General features: G+C 42.2%; 1 protein-coding gene and 1 long non-coding RNA gene across 5 annotated transcripts in view; both read left to right on the top strand.

Annotated features, from left to right (window-relative positions):
• LOC111651639 (AT-rich interactive domain-containing protein 1B-like) overlaps window positions 1–9,535 on the top strand; it is a 170,412-nt gene extending 160,877 nt beyond the window's left edge. For 3 of the 4 annotated variants that reach the window (XM_023401636.2, XM_023401639.2, XM_023401635.2), the window contains 8 exons: window positions 317–458; window positions 1,757–1,926; window positions 2,890–3,022; window positions 3,219–3,338; window positions 3,536–3,611; window positions 4,865–5,603; window positions 5,871–6,001; window positions 6,361–9,535. In XM_023401636.2, coding sequence (XP_023257404.1) covers window positions 317–458; window positions 1,757–1,926; window positions 2,890–3,022; window positions 3,219–3,338; window positions 3,536–3,611; window positions 4,865–5,603; window positions 5,871–6,001; window positions 6,361–8,190 — 3,341 coding nt within the window. In that variant the 3' untranslated portion in view covers window positions 8,191–9,535. The remainder of the gene's footprint in view (window positions 1–316; window positions 459–1,756; window positions 1,927–2,889; window positions 3,023–3,218; window positions 3,339–3,535; window positions 3,612–4,864; window positions 5,604–5,870; window positions 6,002–6,360) is intronic. The other variant, XM_023401637.2, reaches the window with a different exon arrangement.
• Window positions 9,536–14,713: 5,178 nt separating this feature from the next.
• Window positions 14,714–16,134, top strand: LOC147819399 (uncharacterized). Its single transcript, XR_015436952.1, has 2 exons — window positions 14,714–15,354; window positions 15,988–16,134. It is a non-coding gene; the product is annotated as an uncharacterized LOC147819399 (long non-coding RNA).
• The last annotated feature ends 5,683 nt before the right edge of the window (window positions 16,135–21,817 follow it).

Here is a 21,817-nt window from a genome sequence, read left to right as displayed (position 1 = left end):
CCCCCTTCCTCCTCTGGCCCCTCTTTAGCAGTCCCTCCGTTCCCATCTTCTCAGCCCTCATGCAGGCTGTTTGGATGGCCTCACTTCTCGTGTAGGGCGTCACTGTTAGTGCTTTGGCCTCAAGTCCAAAGTTATCTCCCTAATACAGCACCTTGCTGCAGCGAAAGCCCGCTATGGCCGCTGTAACTCAAACCAGCTCCAAGATCATATCTGAAGGCATGGGGGAGCCCTGCGGTCTGAATGTGTTACAGTTTTTGCCGTGAATTTTCATGAATCATTTAGCTTTAAGAATAATAAGGCTACTTCTGTCTCCCAGCTAATTCAGGCGGCTCCCTCCAAGGCCCACAGACGCCCCAGTCCTCTGGCAGCAGCTCTACAGCAGAGGCAGCAGGGGATCTGAAACCCCCCACACCTGCTACCACCCCTCTGGGACAGGTCACTCCACTGCCCCCTAACAGGTACCACACATACATACCGCAATACCACTACAGTACTGCTGCTACTACTGATGATCCTGTTACTGCCTCTACAGTACTAGTAGTAGTTCCTAATTTAGTATAATTAATATACTTGATTTTTTTAGTTACAGTGTGATATTCATTTCCATCAGCACTAATTGTGCCTTATATATAAACAAGCATTGTCTGTTGATGTATGGTATGAACCTTAATTATGAATATGGATTCATATAAAACAACTACAATGTAGTAAAGCAGGATTTAAGTGAAAGGAAAAGATCTCCATGTGTTCAGATACATAACCAATTATCCAAACAGTTAGATGCAATAGTTTCCCTGAAGAGGAAAAGCTTTGTTTGTTAGGCTATTTAGGTGAGACTGAAAACAAAGACCGTATTACATTTTCTTGCTCTTTACATGATGATTAAAGTCTTTAACTTTTTAGTAAAACGTCCTTCATCTCTGCTGATTTCTTGTCGGATGATTATAGAACATGACAGTTGTGTTAGCAGAGCCCAGGAGAGGAAGCAAAGTTCTTTGTTTTCTGTGTTTGTGATATTATGTGTGAGAAGTCTTTCATATGTACATGACACAAATGAATTAAACAATAAAAACACAGTGGTGGAAAGTAACATGTACTTAAATACAATTTTGAGGTACTTGTACTTTTATTTACCTGCTACGTTATACTTATATGCCACTACTTTTTGCAACCAAATATTGTACTTTTCCTCCACTACATTTATTTGGCAGCTATAGTTACCGGTTGCTTTGAATACCAAGGTTTTGCATACAAACTATATCTATTTAACAGTTTATAAAATCATTAAAATTAGCTTTACTTTAACTAGCTATAATGTAAAATCTGCATAAAGGACTACAGTAATGAATCTACTATAATATTCCAATGATATAATATTACAATTGACAGGGGTCATTTTAGTACTTGTACCTTTAATACTTTAAGTACATTTTGATGCTAATAATTCTGTCCTTTTATTGAGGGAGAATTTCAGTGCAACACTGACAACAAACAACTGCAATGATAAGTACTAGTACATGTGCTACTACCTATGATATAACAACAGGTACCCTCATATATAAAATCTGATATATTTCATATTCAGATTAAATATTCATCTTAAAATGAAAAAATGAAATCATCGTTTCAAAAATAAAAGCATTGCATGTAAAATAAAACTCCTTCAAAGCATATTGTTTCAACATTTTCAGTGTCCAATCACTGATCTGCACCTTTCTCTCAACCCTCTCCTCCCTTCCCTCCTCACCTTGTCCAGGAGTAGTGTGAGCATACAGGACCCCTTCTCGGAGGTGAGTGACCCGGCCTTCCAGAAGCGTGCCACCTCCCTGCCCCCCTCAGCTCCTTACCAGCAGGGCCTCAGCATGCCTGACATGATGATGAGGATGCAGTACGACGCCAAGGACCCCTTCGCCGGGATGAGGAAGAGTGAGTGAGACACACGCTGTGACACCCTTTCACCCAAACACTGAGGCCTGGACCTGTTTCCCCCAATTTCACAGAATATTTTTTTGATTTATGTGAATAAGATTTTGTTTTGCTGTGTTATAAAAAAAAAAAAAAATCAACTGTTTTATATTTTCAGATAAACTTGCACATAGGTTATAGACAGTGACATTGAAATTTGAAACTTCATCTTTAAACTTTATATGAAGTTAGGTGGCTCTGTCAAAATGACTCATGTATCCCAGAGCCATTGTTCTTTCGTCTGTCTTGTTGGTCTAATTCATTGTCTAGTCACCATGTCGTCTCAGATCAGGACAGATGTGTGTGTTTTTGTGTGTGTGTGTGTGTGTGTGTGTGTGTGTGTGTGTGTTCTACTACGAGAACTATGAAAGGAGATGAGAACTGTTTGTTATACCACACATCGCTCTATCGAAAACACACCAGCTCGTCTGATGTTCGTGTAGCTTAGCCTTCGTCTCATCCTAACTTTGTTCATCCTTTTCATCCTCCTCGTTTTCAACCTTTCATCCTTTCCACCCCGCTGAGAAGCACCTGTTTTGACCAACTCATGCGGTTTAGTTTTCAGAACAAACAGTAGTTTTAGAAAGGATGGCGGCTCCTCTGAAGGCTGAGGAGAATGGAGTCTGAATGAATAATATGGTGGATGTTAGCTGCATAACAACAGTCCCAGCCTCAGAACAATAGGTTTAATCATGACACGTGGTGAATATTCATAGAGGAATGCTGCCACCTGCTGGTTGGGGGAAGACATGGTTCATGCAATTAAGAGATCAAGTTTCAGAACAAGGTTAAGCCAGAACTGTCATAGTTAGACTAATTTAATAGCTTCTTAACATCTGTTAAAATACACATTTTATCACTCATTTAGTTCATGTTGTTGATATTTTTATTTGCACTGACTTCCTTTGCCTTCTTCCTCGGCAGTGGCAGGAGCTGATCCCTACATGCCGGGCCAGATGCCTGGTGGTGGTATGCAAGACATGTATGGTCGACCCCCATCTGCCCTGAGCATGAGCCAAAGGTCACAGTATCCGTACGGGCCAGGCTATGACAGGAGGTAGGCTCACAAGCAACCAGGAGAGGGTGGTGAACCTGTAGTAACCTCTTTCTGCTTTGACGTCATTCTAACATGAGCCCTGAGGCCAACTGCAGTGTTTTTATTTAATGTAACAAAAAATGTGTTTATAACAGAAGTTATGTCAGTGATGTATTGTCAGTAGCCTGAGAGGACTTCCCTGTTGTTTGATCTTCAGACCAGACCATGTGATGGGGATGGAGGGGAGCATGGGTCCCCCTGGGAGTCAGAACAACCTGGGGCCCTCCAACAGTGAAGGCAGCATGTACTCTCCCAGCAGATACCCTTCACAGCAGAGGTGTGTGTGTGTGTGTGTGTGTGTGTGTGTGTGTGTGTGTGTGTGTGTGTGTGTGTGTGTGTGTGTTTGCAGAATCCATTTATGTAGAGAGCCAGAGAAAAAAAGTCTAGCTATACGTCCTTATGTCTATAGCTTTCCTGACGTTTTTTTAAATCAGTGAGTGATATATTTCTCCTCCCTCCTCTCCTTTATACCAGACACGATGGCTACGGTCAGCAGTATCCCGGCATGCCATATGGGATGCATCCTTCTGGGATGTACCCTCAACAGCAGGTGAGAGACAGCTCTGTATGTACTAAGCACTGTTTATCTCTAACTGTAAGATGGAAATACAGTAGCTTTACGTCCTGAGGTTAGGACAATGTTGAACAGCTAATACCCAAAAAATGTCACCGTTCATATTACAGATAAAGTATGAATAAATGATTAGGTAAAATACAAATTATCAGGTAAAATACTGAGTAATATATTTCTTATAATAGGGCATTTTAGCCCAATTAAGTAAAAGGGATCAATACTCTATTTACTTTATTACTTGTTTGCCACTTCATTATAATAGAAATACATTTTTTATCCTTTCCATTAAGCACAGTAAGCTTTAATTTACTTGGTTTGATCAGACCACATTTTCATGAATAAGCCTGATCAATGTCAATTGACCACTGAGTGAGTGTCTAGTGTGTGAGTGAGAATCTAACTAACTGTGGAGTTGTTAGTTTTTCTTAGTGTCTTGGTTAAACATAGTTCTTATTAAACTGACTGTTCTAATACAGCATTGCTAACAATCTGAACTGAGTAAACACCATATCATAATCACAACCGTACCTGGGGTGATGAAAGTCCGGCGCAGATGTTGTATCTCTGCCTCTCGCTGTTCTAAGTGCACAGTGGAAGACGTTGTCAGTTTTGGGCCTCACACAGTTATTCCACCTCCCGATGAGTTGCTGCTGGTGTTTTCACCTCAGTTAGTCTCAGTTCAGTCAAATTAAGTTCAAAGCACAGATAATTACCAAATACACATTACAATTTGAAAAACACAAGATGTACAATATAAACAGAGGTAAACACTAAGATAAAAAAGATTCTGGCAAACAGGTTGAGTTTGTACAACTGGGATAAAAGAATTCCTGAAAACACATTTTTGCCCCTGCAGTGGTACCAGGGGGGGGGTTAAAACATTTGTAGTATTTCAGTTTCTATTATTCATTATTACTGCCTCAAAATGTCTGACAACTGGATCTGTTCGAAAAATTTCAAATAAATATAATCCGGTTCCCAAAACACTTTTTTGTAGATTTCTTTTTAGTTATAGCAGTCATTTCATTATATTTACTAATTAATCTTTGTTATAAAACCCTTATATTATTTCTTCATTTTAATCCCACTAACTTTTTGGTACACCTTTGCATATTGCATATAACACTGCTAAAGCAATACAAAAGAAATGATGAGAACAAAGCTAACATGTCTGTGAGAGTAAAATTACTAAAAAAAAACACCACTGCCTATCTACATCTTTGCTTCAGCAGGGCTACAAACGGCCCATGGACGGTATGTATGGCCCCCCACCCAAGAGACACGAGAGTGACATGTATGCCATGCAGTACGCCAACCAGCAGCCGGAAATGTACAACCACTACGGTGGTGGGTACTCAGGCCCTGAACACAGAGCCATACAGGGACAGTTCCCCTACCCCTACCCCCGTGACCGTATGGCCCCCTCAGGACAGAGCCAGCACAGTATGATGGGTGGGGGGCCCACTCCTAACCACGCTGCCGATGGGCCCAACATGTGGCCATCCAGGACAGACCTCGGCTATCCTTACCCCAACCGACAGGGACCGCCGTCTCAAATGCCGCCTTACGGCTCAATTGGTAGAGATGACATGGACGGGCGGCCCGGGCAGGAGCAGTGGCACCGTCAGTCCCCCTACATGTCATCATCAGCCGGCATGCCTCCCCTATCTTCACGCCAGCCATCGTCTTTTTCCAACTCCCCATCCATGGCCAACCACCTGCCCAGAGCACCCAGCCCAGGGGCCTTCCAGCGCTCCCTGGACTCTCGGATGTCACCCAGCAAAGTACCGTTCATGTCACCCATGAAGATGCCTAAGCCTGGGATGGCCATGATGGGCTCACAGATCAGTGGATCCATGGGTCAGTTTCCTCCCAACCTGAGGAGGGACCTCAACTACCCGCCAGGATCAGTGGAGGCCACCATGTCCATCCTCAAGCCTCGACGCAAACTTACCTCCAAGGACACTGGTGAGCGGGGGGTTCTCTTAATTTCATGAGTCAACATTTTGAGTAGGACTATGAGTGAGGTGCTAGTTGTGCATTCAACTTGAAAAATCGTGGATTTACAGTATAAAGCTAATTTTCAGGTAGAATTAGCACAACATGAGGTACATTTTATGACAGAAGTTAAAATGATCTACTCTGTTCACTGTCCCTTTTATCATTCGTACAAAGTCTGATCACCACTTTTTTTTTCTTCCTCGTTCCAAAAAAATCCCACTGTTTTAATCCCAGGAACGCCTGAGGCCTGGCGCGTCATGATGTCTCTGAAGTCTGGCCTGCTGGCAGAGAGCACATGGGCTCTAGACACCATCAACATCCTGCTGTACGATGACAGCACTGTGGCCTCCTTTAACCTCTCCCAGGTAAAAGGGATTTGATGACTGCACCTCACTGCTGACTGACAGAAGAGATTCATTTATCTCACCAGGGCATGCTGTGACAGTGTGATGTGCAGTCAACCTTTTCTGTTAAACTGAGGATCTATAAAAATTTTGTCAGGGGAAAATATTCAGAATACCATTATTCCGTTCTTTATTCGCATAGTCCAAAAGATTCAGGATATTATTACTACTACTACTACTGAGTTAGCATGAAAAATTCTCTCCATAGATTGTTAATCTTGGTTTTCCATTCACCAGACGGGATTACTTGTCAACATGTGTCTGATTTCCTTTTGCTTTAATTGTTGACACTGATTATATCTTTGTCTTTGTCTGACCAGTTGCCTGGATTCCTCGAGCTGATCGTCGAGTACTTCCGCCGCTGTCTGATCGAGATCTTTGGCATCTTGGAGGAGTTTGAGGTGGGGACTGTGGCTCATAAAAGCTTTTTGGATCCTGCTTCTAAACAGAAAGAAGAATCCATCCCTGACCAGGAAACTGATTCGACTGTCCAACCTGAATCAGAGTCAGCCCCCGCAGCAGCAGAGCTGCAAGAGGAGCAAGCAGGAGCCGTCATGGAGGAAGCTCCACCCGTCGCTGCTGCACCAGAGTCGGCAGTTGTGAATGGTGAAAAGGAGGAGTCTGAGACGAGTGGAAAGAAGGAGGACAAGAATAAAGAAGATGGAGAGAAAGAGGAGAAGGAAGAAAAGAGTGAAGAAGGAGCAGAGAGTAAAAAGGAGTCTATGGACCAACCTGTTGCAGAACTACAGCCTAAACCTCAACAAGCCAGCAAATACGATAAGCTCCCAATCAAGATCATCCACAAAGAGGACCTGATTGAAGACATGACAGAGCACTTAGGTTACGTCACCGAGTTCACCAGTGGGCTGCTACACTGGCAGGCCGGTGGAGGCGACTCCACCGCACACATTCAGACACACTTTGAACCACGCACTGCGCCACCTGCCAGGGCTTATGAGAAGATCGGAAAGGAGAACAAACAGGAAAACAAGATGGAGGTGGAAAAGAAACAACCTCTGAAACATATCACCGCTACTATAGATGATGTTTTGTGTGCTCGGGTTGACGCCCTCTCTTACGCTCACCCCGCACGCTCCTTGCCATCCTACCCATTCAGGGTGCATTCAGATGGGGAGCAGGACCACATCACCTTGCTGGAGGATGAGCCCCGCTGCCTGGATGAGGCTCCGCTCTCCACAACATCCTCCTGGCAGGACTCGCTGTCCAAGCGATGCCTCTGTGTCTCCAACATCGTCCGGAGCCTGTCTTTCATCCCGGGGAACGACTCGGATATGTCACGCCACCCTGCTCTGGTTCTTCTTCTGGGCAGGCTGCTCCTGCTGCACCACCAGCACCCGGAGAGGAACAGGTCGCCCCCTAGCTACCAGAGAGACGAACAGCAGGAGCAGGGGCTGTCGAGTAGCAAAGAGGAGTGGTGGTGGGAGTGTCTGAGTCTGCTCAGGGAGAATGCCATGGTCACACTGGCCAACATCTCTGGCCAGCTGGATCTCTCCAACTATTCAGACACTATCTGCCTCCCCATCCTGGATGGCCTTCTCCACTGGATGGTGTGCCCTTCAGCTGAGGCCCAGGACCCCTTCCCGTCAGCAGCACCCCACTCCCAGCTCACTCCTCAAAGGCTGGTGCTGGAGTGCCTCTGCAAGCTGAGCATCCAAGAAGGCAACGTGGACCTCCTGCTAGCTACGCCTCCTTTCAGCCGACAGGAGAAACTCTTCACTGTCCTGGTCCGTTACGTGGGTCAGAGGAAGGCCCAGGTGTACAGGGAGATGGCAGTGGCTGTCCTCTCCCACCTGGCGCAGGGAGACCCCACAGCGGCACGCGCCATTGCCATGCAGAAGGGCAGCGTGGGTAATTTGGTAGGTTTCTTGGAGGACGGTGTTAGCATGGCGCAGTACCAGCAGAACCCTCACAGCTTACTGCACATGGGGCATCCCCCTATGGACCCACCGAGCATAAACATGATGTGCAGAGCAGCTAAAGGCCTGCTGGCCATGGCTAAAGTGGAGGAGAACAAGACAGAGTTTGTGCTGTACGAAAGCAGATTATTAGACATCTCCATTTCTTCGGTGCTCAGCGCGGGAGTGGTGGCTATTATTTGCCAAGTTCTCTTTCACTTAGGGAAATTATGACAGGAGGAGAGGCAGGACTTACACAGCAGACCCTAAGGTGGACAAGATATTTCTGTGGTTTTCTATTTTTATTTATCAAAATTACAGAAAATGTTTGTTTTTTTAAAAGAAGTATCCACATAAACAAAATATCTATATATGTATAGCTTCTGGACCCTGTTAAAAAAGTGGGTTTGGGATTTGAAAGCTCATTTTAATACAAATATTTAATACCTGCTGGTGTTGGATTGCTATGTTTAATATTTTGTTTTGCATTTGTTTTTGTTTGTTTACTTTTTCAGCCAAAGCTGCCACCAGATTTTGGTGCTGAATTACATGGTTCCTTTTGAGTCGATGAGTTGTTGAGATGTTTTTCAGTTTTATAAATGCTAATATACTCATCAACATTTTGTTAATGGAGAGTATTTATTTAAAATGTGACACTGTACAGTAGTTTGAACTTTTTTGCCAACAGTTGTGGGGGAAAAAAACACTGACTTTTTAAATTGAAATGTATATGTCTCCATCGCTGGAAGATAAATTGTGCAATAGGACTAGAGCAAGTTGTCCGTTTTGAGAACAAAAAGAAAATGTAACTCTTTAAAGACACCTGCAGTGTGTGCTTTAGGCCATGAGGAGGCAGCATTGCACCAGCCAATCAACATGAGAGAAGAGCCTCTGTCAAAAAAAGTGTCTAATTTATCAATCATAGCCTCAACGACTTTCACAGATGAACTTTGTGTTTCCTAAGCACTTGTGTTATGTCTGTATTTTTTCATCACTGTGTATATAAACCGTTGTACAATGGACGCACATGATTCTTTCAGTCTCTATCAAGCATAGCAAGAGATGGGACTTTCTGACTATTATAACAAATGCTTTTATTGTTGGTAAAATTTGTTATTGTTATTATACATATTTTGTTAATGGGGTCAAATATTTGAACATGGCAGATGTAACTGATGTTTCAATGTAAAAATTCCTGTATGCATTGTATTATAGCTGAGAAAACAATCGCTTTGGTAATCAAACGTGGAAGTGCCAGGGTGAAAGGATATCTAGGCGAGGTCACATAAGAAACCTGAACACATTTCTGTTTGTTACTGTCCTCCATACATGTCAATGGGCATATTTTTGAATCTAGATAATGCTCTAAAAGAAAAGTCTGAAAAGATCCTTCAAAATGTCCTGAAAGCTCATTGTAAAATTTGCCTTTTTTCGTATGTCTCTCTTTTATTCAGTATACACATTTATACTCTGTGCTGCACATGTCACAAATAAATGTACGATGAACATCGTTAAGCACCGGAGACGTTGCATTATGTCCAGACAATCTTAGGCCAATAAAACAAACATCAACTGCTTACATGACCTGCCTTTTATTGATTTCATTCAAAATAATTTGATCACAGTCACAGCCGATTGCTCCCTCTCTACAGTTAAATTGGATAATGACTGAAATCCTGCATCACACAAGAGTCCAGAGGACACTTGATAAGAGGACCAGATTGTTTTCTGTCTGATCACAATATTTGATTGGGTGCAAATATTTCAGTTTAAAGATAAAGATGGCTGCTTTCCAGGTGTTACTTCAAATTCCTCAGCATTTTCAAAATGTTTCCCATCCATGAAGGGACACCAACAGGTCAGCTGAATTACTTTACTAAATCATATACATCATTTTATTTTGAAGGTGTTGATTACAACTGCTGAATTAAACAAATAATTTAGAACATGTTAACAGTGATGCTGACAATAATATTTTTTTGTATAATAATTATCAGCATTGCTGCTGCAGACTGTTTTGCAATATCATCTGATGTGCTGAGCGTTTTACGTGTATGACAAAAAAAAAGGAAAAAAAGATATTGCAGCAACTCTATGACCATGTGTGCAATGTGAAACTTGGCAGCAGTTCCAGCCTTTCATCACACTGTGAGACTTACTGTACAGCCACAGAGGGACATCAGCTTGATGAGTGACAGAGGAAAGAGTTTTACATTTGTTTCCACTTTGATTGTGTCCAGGACCCACTCACTATTAAAACCACCCTCTCACTTTTGTTGATGAATTTCTGAACCCACTGCAGGTGCTCAAACTTCCTTCCAGTTTAGAGCCTCTTTTTGACTTTTACTCCATGACAACCCAACTGATATCAGTAGTTCCATCCCACTCAGTTTAGGTTATACTTAAGAACAATGAATGCTTCTGTCATTGTTTGAAAGAGAGATACAAAGTTACAGCTACTTTGAACAGAATGTAGGCAGATTTCAAAATATAAAAATGAATAGGTTAACCCATTTATTGTTCACATGATCCTGCTACTTTATATTCATGATGGGTTCATGCAACAGTCTGGGTTTGAACTGCAACGCTTTCATTACTGTTCTCGTGGGACCCCAAACTAGAGCATCAGTTTTCCTGATTTCGTCATTGAGGCAGAAGTCAGTGATCTTTCCATGCCCCATTCTCTGCTTGTGGACTGACGGGTAGTTTTCTCCTCACGTCTTCACGCACCCCTAACACTCACACAAGTCCATGAGCAGAACACATAACACACCATATCAGCACATCCGTTAGACTTGATGTCGCAGAATTGTTGGTGATTTTGTGACGTTTCCTGCTCTGCATGTTTTATCCTTTCGTCTTTGGTTGTAGTACATAAATTTACATAAACACGTTAACATATTTTATAACTCTTTCTCTGTTTTCTGTTGTTATAGTTAGTGTTTACTAAATGTGTAAGATTTTTTTGTTTGTTTGTCCCAAGTGAACTTTAATCAGTTCCCTGTATTCTGCACTGTTCCTCTTTCACTGAGCCTCCAGTTCACAATATATGAACGATACCTCCGTGTTAAATTATAGTAAGTTTTGACCTGTTATTCACCCACTTCAGTGAATTTAATACCAGAGGCATCCTCTTATATTTCTATTTACTTTTTTATTATATTTGATTCAAAATTGCACAGTGAAATCCCATGACTAGATTATATTATGCCTTCAACGACTCCAGCGTTTTTCACAATTTTAGAAATTTTGGCCGTGCTACTGATCTCCCAATATCAAATCAAAGATAATATTATTATGATAAATGGATAGCACGCTGTCATATTCACTTCACAAATTGTTCTTGGAATTGAATCTCCCGTCTAGTGTTTATTATTATTATTATTTCTCTTATTTAGACTCATTGCGCCTGGGCTCATGGTCTCTTATTTAATGAGGGCATGAGAGTTGTTGTGTGTAAACACAGGCATCAGGTAGGAATTGCTTTTAAAAGCAGACATAAACACAAGACAAAAATCCAAGTTATGTGTGTGATGCAGTCTCTTCTGCTGTGTACTACACTCCCTTCAACTTGAGTACTTTTTCTAGCATCAATTTATAAGAAAGAGAAGTGTTAAACAAAGACACAACCGCCAACGACGCATTGTATTTTCAGAGGTTACACAAAGTGTGATAGAGTTCTCAGTTTGTTTTTTCCCAGAATTGTTACTTCCTATTTAGTTGGAATTTGATGTCTTTCTCTCTCCTTTCCTTTGCCAGGGGAAATGTAGGCATAATATTGAGTCCTATTTTAAGCTGCCGTTAATAATAGCATTCCTGAGGTTGACAACACAGGCAATAAACAGTCTCATCACAGGCTGTGTCTCAAAGTATGATTGTAAGCTGTATTTCTTGGCTGCAAAGAGGCACAATCAGTCATTCTCATCTTATTAAAAAATTTTAGTGACACCTTAAAATTAATTACAGCATGCCTGAGAGGTGGTTGACAGTTTGATTGATTTCTAACTAATGTTTCTGTGGAGAAAGAAATGATTCATATGCTTTTGGGTACACCTTGGCATCTTAACCGTCGCTGTATTGCTTTTACACACATGCACCTGCACATTATAAACAGAACCTTAGCCCACATACCTCTGAGTGTTTTCAATTTCAGCCTGTCATTTAGAGTTTGGAGGGAAAGTGGGTAGCTGTACTTTTTTGGTGATGGAGGATGTGTTTCAAGTAGGCAGCCAACCGCAGGAGAAAACCTCCCACACTCCTGTGACTCTGAGAAGCTGAGTCATCGAGCTCTGGCAGGATGGATGTGGTGGATGAGAGGAAGCCGGGTCCTTCATTGGCTAATGCTGGCCTGAGATCCCCGCCCTGCTGCCTCTCACCGCTAACATAGGTAGATGAATGAATATTGGGTAAAAACAAAAGAGACTAAGCTGACCTTTCCAGTGAGGTGTTACAATATACTGTATGTGTGGTAGTGTTGGTGTGAACGGTGTGTTTGCTAAATCAGTCTGCATGTGATAATTGTGGCCATAGAGAGTACATTGGCCTTCTTGATGAGGCTTTAATCTCTCTATGTTCTTTCATGTCCAGCTTTCTAAACAAAACAATATTGCCTGGATGAGGCCTTGGCAGGATGTGATTCAGGCCCATGTTGTTCTTGGATTCAGACTCAAAGGCCCTATCATGTCCACCCATTTCCCGACACAAACACAGCTTCAGCCATATGTCATCGCGCTGCTTAACGAGCCCCATAGTTAAGGAATTAGTCTGGAGGGCTTACAGATCATTAGCAGCCATTGAAAACATCCACAGCTTTCCAACAGATTAAGTGAAACATGTGCCACTTGATAGCTTCACATGCCCAGCGGCGGCGGCCAATCATGCTCTCGGACAGTTTGCAGATGCATGACACAGCTTTAACTGCTTTAAAAGCTCACACTACTGTACACGACAACTTCCACTGAGAAATGCTATGTCGTCTAACAGTTTGTTGTATGAAATAAAGCAGTTTGTATATATGTGTGTCAGATGGCTGATGCCCCATTTCCAATCTGACAATTAAGATCAATATGTCTGAATTCCTCCATCCAAATTTCATAGAGCAAATGTAATGGCAGACCATAAAAGTACAGTGAGATTAAATGTTTTCCCTCGTTGCGTGACGTGAGTCTGAACAATTAAGTCCTCTCACGTAACAAGAAATACAGCCAGACTTCTTTTTCCGAGGGAGCGGATACTTGTGTGGCTGTGGGAGTGAATGAGCTAAACCGCTTGGGTGACTTCAGAGTTAGATGAGGAGGTGTGTGTGTGTGCATGTGCACGTGTACCTGTGTGTGTGTGTGTGTGTGTGTGTGCGTAGGTGCTAAGAGGAGGACAGATGACAGAGGAACTGTAGGCCAATGGTGCAATCATCTGTACTAATCGAGCTAAACAGGAAATTGCATCATCAGAGAATTGAACTTGGCATGTATGAGGCGACATCACTGCATGTCTGTTTTCAGAGAAACACAGTTAATATGACTAATAGTGCCTCCGAGTATTGAATAATTTACTGTCAATAAGGTTTGTTTTGTCAGTCTCTTCAGTCAGTCATGTTATTATCTCCCTGAATCATGTTGATTCCTTCAATAATCGACCTTACTGTTAAGCCTGTGTGTTCAGGGCATTATACCCATAAATATCCCATTCCAACATGCATGAAAACATTTTGTAGTTAGTCACACAATATTTCACTGCCCTGACTTCTATCCAAAGAGTAAAACCAACTTATCTTTCATTTTCTTGGGGACCTCCTGGAATCAGGGGGGTTCCAGAGTAGTTAGGGGGTCCAGATCATGGATGCAGTATAAGAATGGGATAATAGACTTTTTTTACTCCACCTTTTTTTGTACAGTGTGATGTGGCTCTCTGCAAATATGGTCTCTTTCTCTGGCCCTGTCTACAAGTCCAATAGGCATTTGACTGACATTATGACACATGCATGAAAAGTAGCTTATCTTGGGTCTGGGAAGGTTTTACAAATATTCAATAATTCAGAATACAGACAATATGAACAGACTTTGTGTTTCTTTAGGTGTACTGTCAACAGTTTTACAGATGTAGTGGTCTATGGGGAAAACGCCTTTTGGGCTGAAGGGGATATTCTGTTGTTATTTTGGGACACTATTTCTGATGCCACATTCATGTCATATCAGAGTTACTGTAATTACCAGTTTCCCACTTGTAAATAGCATTCACCTCAACATCCAAAGGTAATTACGACTGGGATAGTCTGATATATCCGCCTTGTGACTTGTCACTAAATGTACAGAAGAGCCAGCAAAGTCTGTTGTTAAAGGTAGTTAAACACTGAAACTGCTGTACTGAACAAGGCACAGTATTTTTAACCCTCACACATCCAACTCTGTTATTACACTTTCTTCAAAGTACACTGAACAATTTGGTTGATACATAGTATGACATCATTAGAAAAAATATCGCTAATGTTTGCTGCTGGAAACTGCAGTAATATGAGAGAAGCAATTGCACAAGAAGACCGGCAGCCACTGACTTGGGTCTTAGGTTGTTCAATGATGACGATTAATTCTCACACCCTTGACGTGAATGCGTCATGAGTTGGTTTCTCAATGCTTTTGGAGGTGGGTTTCTGTAAATGCTTAGAGGTGTTAAATTATTCAGAATGAACCTAATCCACAGTGCCACCCCAGGCCCCTCCCTGGACACGCCCCTGCTAATAGGGACCTCCCCTCATCACTCCCTCCCGAAACGGACGCCTGGAGGTCCGTGGACCACGGTTTGGGAACCCCTTTAACGCCCCGTCCTTCCCCTTGCACCTCCTCAGTAGTGACTTCAACCACGGTTAGAGGGGGAGGAGCAGGCTGGGAGGCTCTGCTCTGTTCCTGTGTTGATGTTTGTTTGCGAGGGTGGCAGCGTTGAGTGTGGACAGACGCTGTGAGCGGAGGGTTGTCGATTGGCCTGCCTGCACGCTTCTTGGGGAATGCTGCAACTTTTTACAAAAACGCGGCGGAATGATGCAGATTAATGATGATTATTCGCCGATTGTTACTGTGAAATACTCGAAGATATGGCTGTAAGGTCCTTCTTGGTTTGTGTTGTGCGCAAACACTCGTAGTGTTTTTTTTTTTCTCAGCAACGGCCAGTCAGGATGCTGGAGCTCGTCTGAGAGCACCCCGCCGTGTGGTCTTTCTCTGGATTCCCTTTCCCTTACTAAACCAAGTTCTTCTTTGGCGACGAGCGGCCAATTTCAAACTCATTTTCTGCCATTTAAACTTCCAAAAATGGTGTTCTTCGCTTTGTCCTCGACTCGCAACAAACCTGGGTAACGAAAGGAGTAGCTACGTGACAACACCCCAACACGACGACCAGCGTTACTTTCCCTCGGTAAGGCAGCGCTTCAACTGTCGCCTCAGCGGGCACAGCAGACGAACACAGCCGGGATGTGAAGCTTCGGTGTCTGTGGTGTTACGTGGTTGACAGCGCAGCCCAGAGCACACTCAAACCTTCGCTGTAGCCCCCCTTCAGTGAGAGAGCTGAGAGTAAAATAGCCAAGTCAAAGCATATAGTTATGTGGGTGAAGTGAGTGGCCAGCAAGCTAGCCCATAATCGCACAAGTTGGCCAACGTGCTAACATTAACTTACCAGTCACCTCACCAACTTGCTAGCCGTGTTAGCCATAGCAACATTTGAGGTTTAGTTTCTGTGTGATGCTAGCCAGGTTGCTTGCTAACAAAGGCGCTATTAACGCTATGGTATGTGAGAGCTGCTAGTGAAGTTATTTGCCAAGTTAGCTAACGTTAGATTAGCCAAACCTGCTGCACTAGCTTTATTTACAGCTTAACCCAACTCCCTTGAGGCTAGATAGTTCCTTGTAAAACAACACAAGTGTGCTGTGAGCGTTAGCTGGATATCACTTCTCAAACTTTTTTTTCCACTTTGCACCCACTCCCGGTATTTGTGTTTATAATGGTGAACTTAGTCTGTCAGCTTCACTGAACTGTTTTGTTTTCTTCACAGAGGCGCATCAGCCCCGGGATTTATTCAGCTGTGGGGAATTAAAACAGCAATTGATGCATCTCGGGGTGTCTGAGTCCATGAGAGAGTGCGAGTACAGCCAAATAAGCACTCGCAGCTCCACACCGATGGAGACCCCTTACAAGAAAAGGACCCCAAAGAAGAGGAAGTGGGAGTCCTTCCCAGGTCGGAATAAATTTTACTGCGATGGGAGGATTATGATGGCCAAGCAGACAGGGGTTTTCTACCTCACCCTTGTCCTCATTCTAGTGACTTGTGGACTTTTCTTCACCTTTGAGTAAGTATTGTTGAAACTGTCTTTATGCTCGCATCTGCTATTTACTTGAACACATTGACATTGTGGATCAGGGATTTCATTTCATGGGCTCAGCTGTCAGAGAAAAAGTTTAGATATAGGTCAGTTATGTCACCGCCATCACTGTTCAGTGGGTGTATTTCCTGTGATCTCTTCAGGGCTCAGGGAGATGTCAGTACAAACTGGTTGGGGGATTAGACAGAGGCATCTCTGTTTTGAGGAAGTACAGAAAATATAACTCTTTAGTAGGAGGTGTGTTTTGCAAGGGGCCATTGTTGATGGAAACGCTGTGGTTCCTTTGAAAAAGTGTGGGTTTCCTGTCCTAATATGTTTATGGGTTATATATTCCCTTGCATGATGTATTGAGCTTAAAAAGGGCACAGGCTGTATTTTGTGCCAGCTGTGGTGTCCTTCAGCAAGGTGTTGAATCTTGTGTGTTGCTGATCTGTAGCTGACCCATATATGATATTTAACAATTTGTTTTTACTTAACTTACACTGTGATAATTACCTGGTCACATAATTTTCCAGATAACCAGCTGTTCATTCATTGGTCTGTTGAGCATTTCTCTCTCTTGACAAGTCATTAATTGCTTATAGAGTAGACCATTCAGTGTCTGCCTGCCCTGCTTGCCACCTGTACTCCCTTAATCACGGTCCCACTATCCTCAAAGGAGTCCTCTGTCTTTCTCCCACTGGTAGAACAACCTGTAATCAACAGACAGCATGTTCTTCTCCATATTGTCACATCCAGCCTGTCATCTTCACCTCATCCTGGATAAATTGACCCACTGTGACTGAAGTACATGATACAGCATGTAGACACAGACACTGACCTGAATGCTGCCAACACTGGAGTGCACTACCTATCTCCTCATTAGTCCTGGGTAATCACCATGACGTATATCATCTCAGAAAACCCCATCTACATTAGATAAGATACCTGCTCCTTCATGAAATTTGTTGCTCAATCGGACAGTCTTTATCAGGGTAAAGTGCTTCAGAGCCAGAGAGAGCTTAATAGGCAAAATATGTGCAGTGGTTGATGGCTGCATTTCAGTATCTGCACCGTAAAGATAGTCAATGCTTAATGATACACACTCTCTGGCTACTTTATCAGCTACATGTGTACAATCTAATGCAATCCAATACAATAGCTCAGCCATGAATTCTACTTTTATGAAGATTATAAGTTTTTTGTGACATTGTCAAAAAGGTGATGATTCTACTTCATGTGTTCATGTGTAGTTGTTGTTTTTGGGGGTTGTGTTGTACTGGACTGCAGTATATTAAAGTTTATATAGCTTGCCCCCACATGTATGTGAATGGTGTCAACAGAATATTATATATTATGATGTAGTATACAGTACAACAACACCACCTGCTATGACTGAAAATAGAATTCATGTCAAGGTGGTTTAACTGGATTGCATTAGATTGTACAAGTGTACCAGAGAAAGTGGCCATTGAGTGTATGAATGCCTGTAAATAGTATGCATACACTCACTATTAAAACAAAACTAACTTTATGTGTTTGTGTGTATAAAAAATTATGTCCTCAATTTTTTATCTGACTTACTATGATGTATAGTATACTTTTTATTTTATAGTGATGTATGCTCAACAACAACAACTCTGATAAGTTGTATATTCTACACTTACAGATACATTTGACACCTTTTCTGGCGTTGTACAGATCAAACAAATAACTGAGTAATTAAAAAATAATTGACAGACCAGTCGAAAATGGAAATAACTGGTGCATCTCTAATATTTGGCCAGTAAGGTGTTTAGAGATCAATTTAATAACTAAAAAGCTTTAATATGTACTATTTCAAACCATTGCCACTTAGCTTTTTGAATGCTCTCTGTGTGAAGTCCTTCAGAGGCACAATGCTACACATCTATCAGCTGTGACCTCTGGACCACTTCATCTTTCAATACATTGTCACCTCAGCAAAGATACTGACATAACCCATGACCAAAGGGCAGAGTGCTGGAGAGAGGGCATTGCAGGCTTAAACCTCCAACCCTCTTTATTATGGAACAGTTGATAAAAATACTGAAATGGGAGGGAAACATTGCAGGGTCCATTTGAACCTGGATGTTCCCCAGCACCCACATGGAGGATGCCAGATGCTTCCTGATGATACCCGTCCCCCCTAAGATAGCTTAATTTCCTACACCGTGACCAGTTAGTGGGGCTGGGACCAGTGCACTGTCCTCTGTTTGTTGTTACTACAGGGGACATTTTTCAGGAACACCGCGCAACCACAAAGCCACTTTTCAGCTTAGCACTGTCCGCCCTGCTCAGCTGTCCATGCCCTCGAGCGGACAGAGTCCTCCTGACTTTCCTCTCTCTCCCCCCACCCTACTACCATCAGCTGAAAGGAGACATTTATTGGACAGGGGGATAGTCAGCAGACCTGCACATTGGCTTCTGTTGTCATTAACTGTAATGCGTTTCGATTAGATGTGTTTTTCTAACCTCTTGCGCCAGTCGTCAGCATAGTGGAGAACAGCTCCTCATTCAGTGTAAGGGCTTCTTCTGTCTTTTGAATTGCCTCAGTATCCTTTTATGGTACTTTAAGTTAGGCTGTGGTATTATCACACATGGTCTGTATCTGTCTGTGGAGTCCAGAAAGAGTCAACAGATGGAGAGTATTTAGGGACGTAGACATGCACAGAACATTTAGCCGAGATCTTTCTACATCTCCATATTTCTTTTTGCTTGTTTTCTTTGTCTCTGTCTAAGGGGTGCTCAGCCATGCACAATAAACCCTGTTAGTGACCGGCAGACTTTGGTCTGTTTATTATTCTGTTGCTGGCTCCCTCCAGACGTCCATGTGTGCTGTTGTTGCACATGTTGCCTGCTTTCCCTTATGCCTAGTAAAAGTTCACTGAGGCAGATGTTTGAAGTGGTGTTCTGTTACGATGTTTTGTTTGATGTGAAAATTGATCTCAAGAACTACAGTTTTGCACAGGCATAAGGCTAAACACTTTAGTTTTAGTTGTATTTTTATTTGGACAAAACTGTAAAATGTAATTTAGTGGTCATCAGAACTGGGCTGTGACATTAAGCAGTGAATAGTGGCTGCGTGTGTGGTGGCGTTGATTATTGAAGGACCTATATAGTGCTGAGATGAAATGGCTGCATTTATATAGAGCTTCCATATGAAGAACTTTGCAATTTTTCATTCATCCATTCACACACGCTCACATACAGATCGCAGTGAGCTAGGTGCTGGCTGACCATAGGGAGAAATTTGAGGTTCAATGTCTTGTCAAAGAAAACTTCAACACATGGTCAGGAGAAGCTGGGGATTGATACGCCAACCTGTGTTTACTGTAGATGAGTTGCTCTACTTCCTTAGCCCCTGTTGAATCAGTTGGTCAATCAACAGTAAATTTGTGACTATTTTATATAATTTTAAAGCAAATAGGCCAAACAATCTATCTCATATGTTTGCTTATGCTCTTTGTCATGTATGATAGTAAAGTGAATATAACGTATAAAATGTATAATGTAATGTAATTGGATGAAACTTGAAATTCGACAAACTCCCTTGGGCTGAGAAATTATAGGAGGTATTTTCTGTAAAAATAATCAAGAAGCCAGTCCTTGGAGCCTACTACATGCACCAGGGAAGTTAATGACTTAGTGGTGATTGATTAATTGAGTTTAGAATTTGATTGATAATGAATACTTAAAAAAAATTACAACACAGTGCTGGTATAGCAGTTCTTGCACATTCCTGTAAGACTTGTGCCACCAATGCTAGCGTGCTCATCTAATTTGCATACATTTGAGTTAGATGCTTTGCTTCACTGTGAGCAATTTTAAACTGTTGAATTTTTTCCATACAACAGGAACTGTATAGGGTGGTTGTTACCTTCATAACATGTTGGATGTTTGAGTTCACCCAAACTGCTTGTGTCGTCTGCAGCTCTATCGACCGTTCCTCTTTTACAGTTCAATCTTACAGTATTATTTCTTGCAAAACTGAACTGCAAAATGTTTATCTTGCAGTGATGACATTGTATCTACGATCACTCATTAAGTTGTAGAAATGCTTATATTCTTCAATAAAAAAACACTAAAACTCAAGTCCATCCGGAGAGCTGAAGCAAGGGCTGGAGCTACAGCCTGTTCCAGTGATATAAGAATGGGTTAGGCTTTGTCCTGCACATTTAGTCACATCTAATTTATGTCCGTCAGTAAATCCTGTAACCATTTAATTTGTGGTGCTTGTTGGGAACAGTACACTGCTTGGGAGTGTGTGCTGCCTGACAGGTTTGATTCACGGGGAAAATTCTTGCTCTCTGCGCAGAATACAACAGAAATGCTCAGGATCCAGGATCATTTGCCAAAATATAACTTTCTGCTCTAAAACATTTGGAGATGATGTTTACTTTTCGCATCAAGTTCTTTAAACATTCACATTTTTTTCCTGCTTGCTGGTACTTTTTAAATATTACCGCAGTTAATTACAAAATAACTAAAACGGCGGCATCAAGTTGCATCAGGTTTTATTAAAAGCTACTGCAAAGTCAGTCATTTTTGTCCACAATTACTTTGATAAAACTGATTTGTTGGAAGTTGTATAACCGACTTTTTGACTGTCGCAGAGAATGAAACCCTGGTTTTCAGTTCAAGAAAAATTTGAGCCACTTAAGCAGGTGGTAGCCACAGTGAGCCTATCATGAATGCCATGTGAGGGTTGGAGCTTATAAACAAGACAGACTGGTTCCTACTTTGAATAGAAAAGACAGTTTCTGTTTGATGTCTTTGTTAAATATCTGTAGTAATTATTTCCTCAGACCAAACTACTCTTCATCCGCCAGTCTTGCTGTCATTACCAGCAGCCATGGTTTTATCTATATGCATTTTCGAGTGTCTCCATGCTATACCATGTGATCTGTCTACGACACAGCACTGGCCAAAGTCAAAAGTCATATCAGTCTCAAACGGATGACATGTTCTTTTCTTTTAGTGGCCTGTCGCACACCGGAACATAGACACAAGATGGGTGGCGGGAGTACACTACACAGCACACAGTGCTTTTCTCAGCCGCAGACACCAGAGTATAAACCGCAGGTGATCAGGTGATCGGTGACTAGAAGCATTAATTCCGATCTACCGATCACATATTTTTAATGAAAACTGGCCAATAATGATTGGCGGCCGATCAATTGGGGCATCCCTACTACAGAGCACTAAGACACAGAACAGTGGGAAACACTGACAGAAATAAGTCATATTGTGCAGTGGTTCAGTTAGTTCAGACCAAAGACTGCCCTGAGTACTTCTTAATCTACACAACAGAGTGTGCCTTCTGAGTTTTCTTTAGAGCAGTGTTTATGCTGGTTCAACAGTTGTCATGTAAATCAACCCACAAATTTATGTCTAATCTTGTGATAAATTATCTCCTAATCTCTTATCTCCAATTGCACCAGCAGGTAATTCTTGTTGTTGAGGTGCAATACAAGTTGTTGAAAAGAAACCTGCTCAGATATT

This window comes from Seriola lalandi, unplaced genomic scaffold (assembly GCF_002814215.2).
Source record: "Seriola lalandi dorsalis isolate HSWRI2012SDOR001 ecotype SW California unplaced genomic scaffold, Sedor1 jcf7180002053711, whole genome shotgun sequence".
Taxonomy (NCBI): Eukaryota; Metazoa; Chordata; class Actinopteri; order Carangiformes; family Carangidae; genus Seriola; species Seriola lalandi.
Note: the sequence above shows the minus strand (reverse complement) of the source record. Positions and strands in the feature narration are given on the sequence as shown.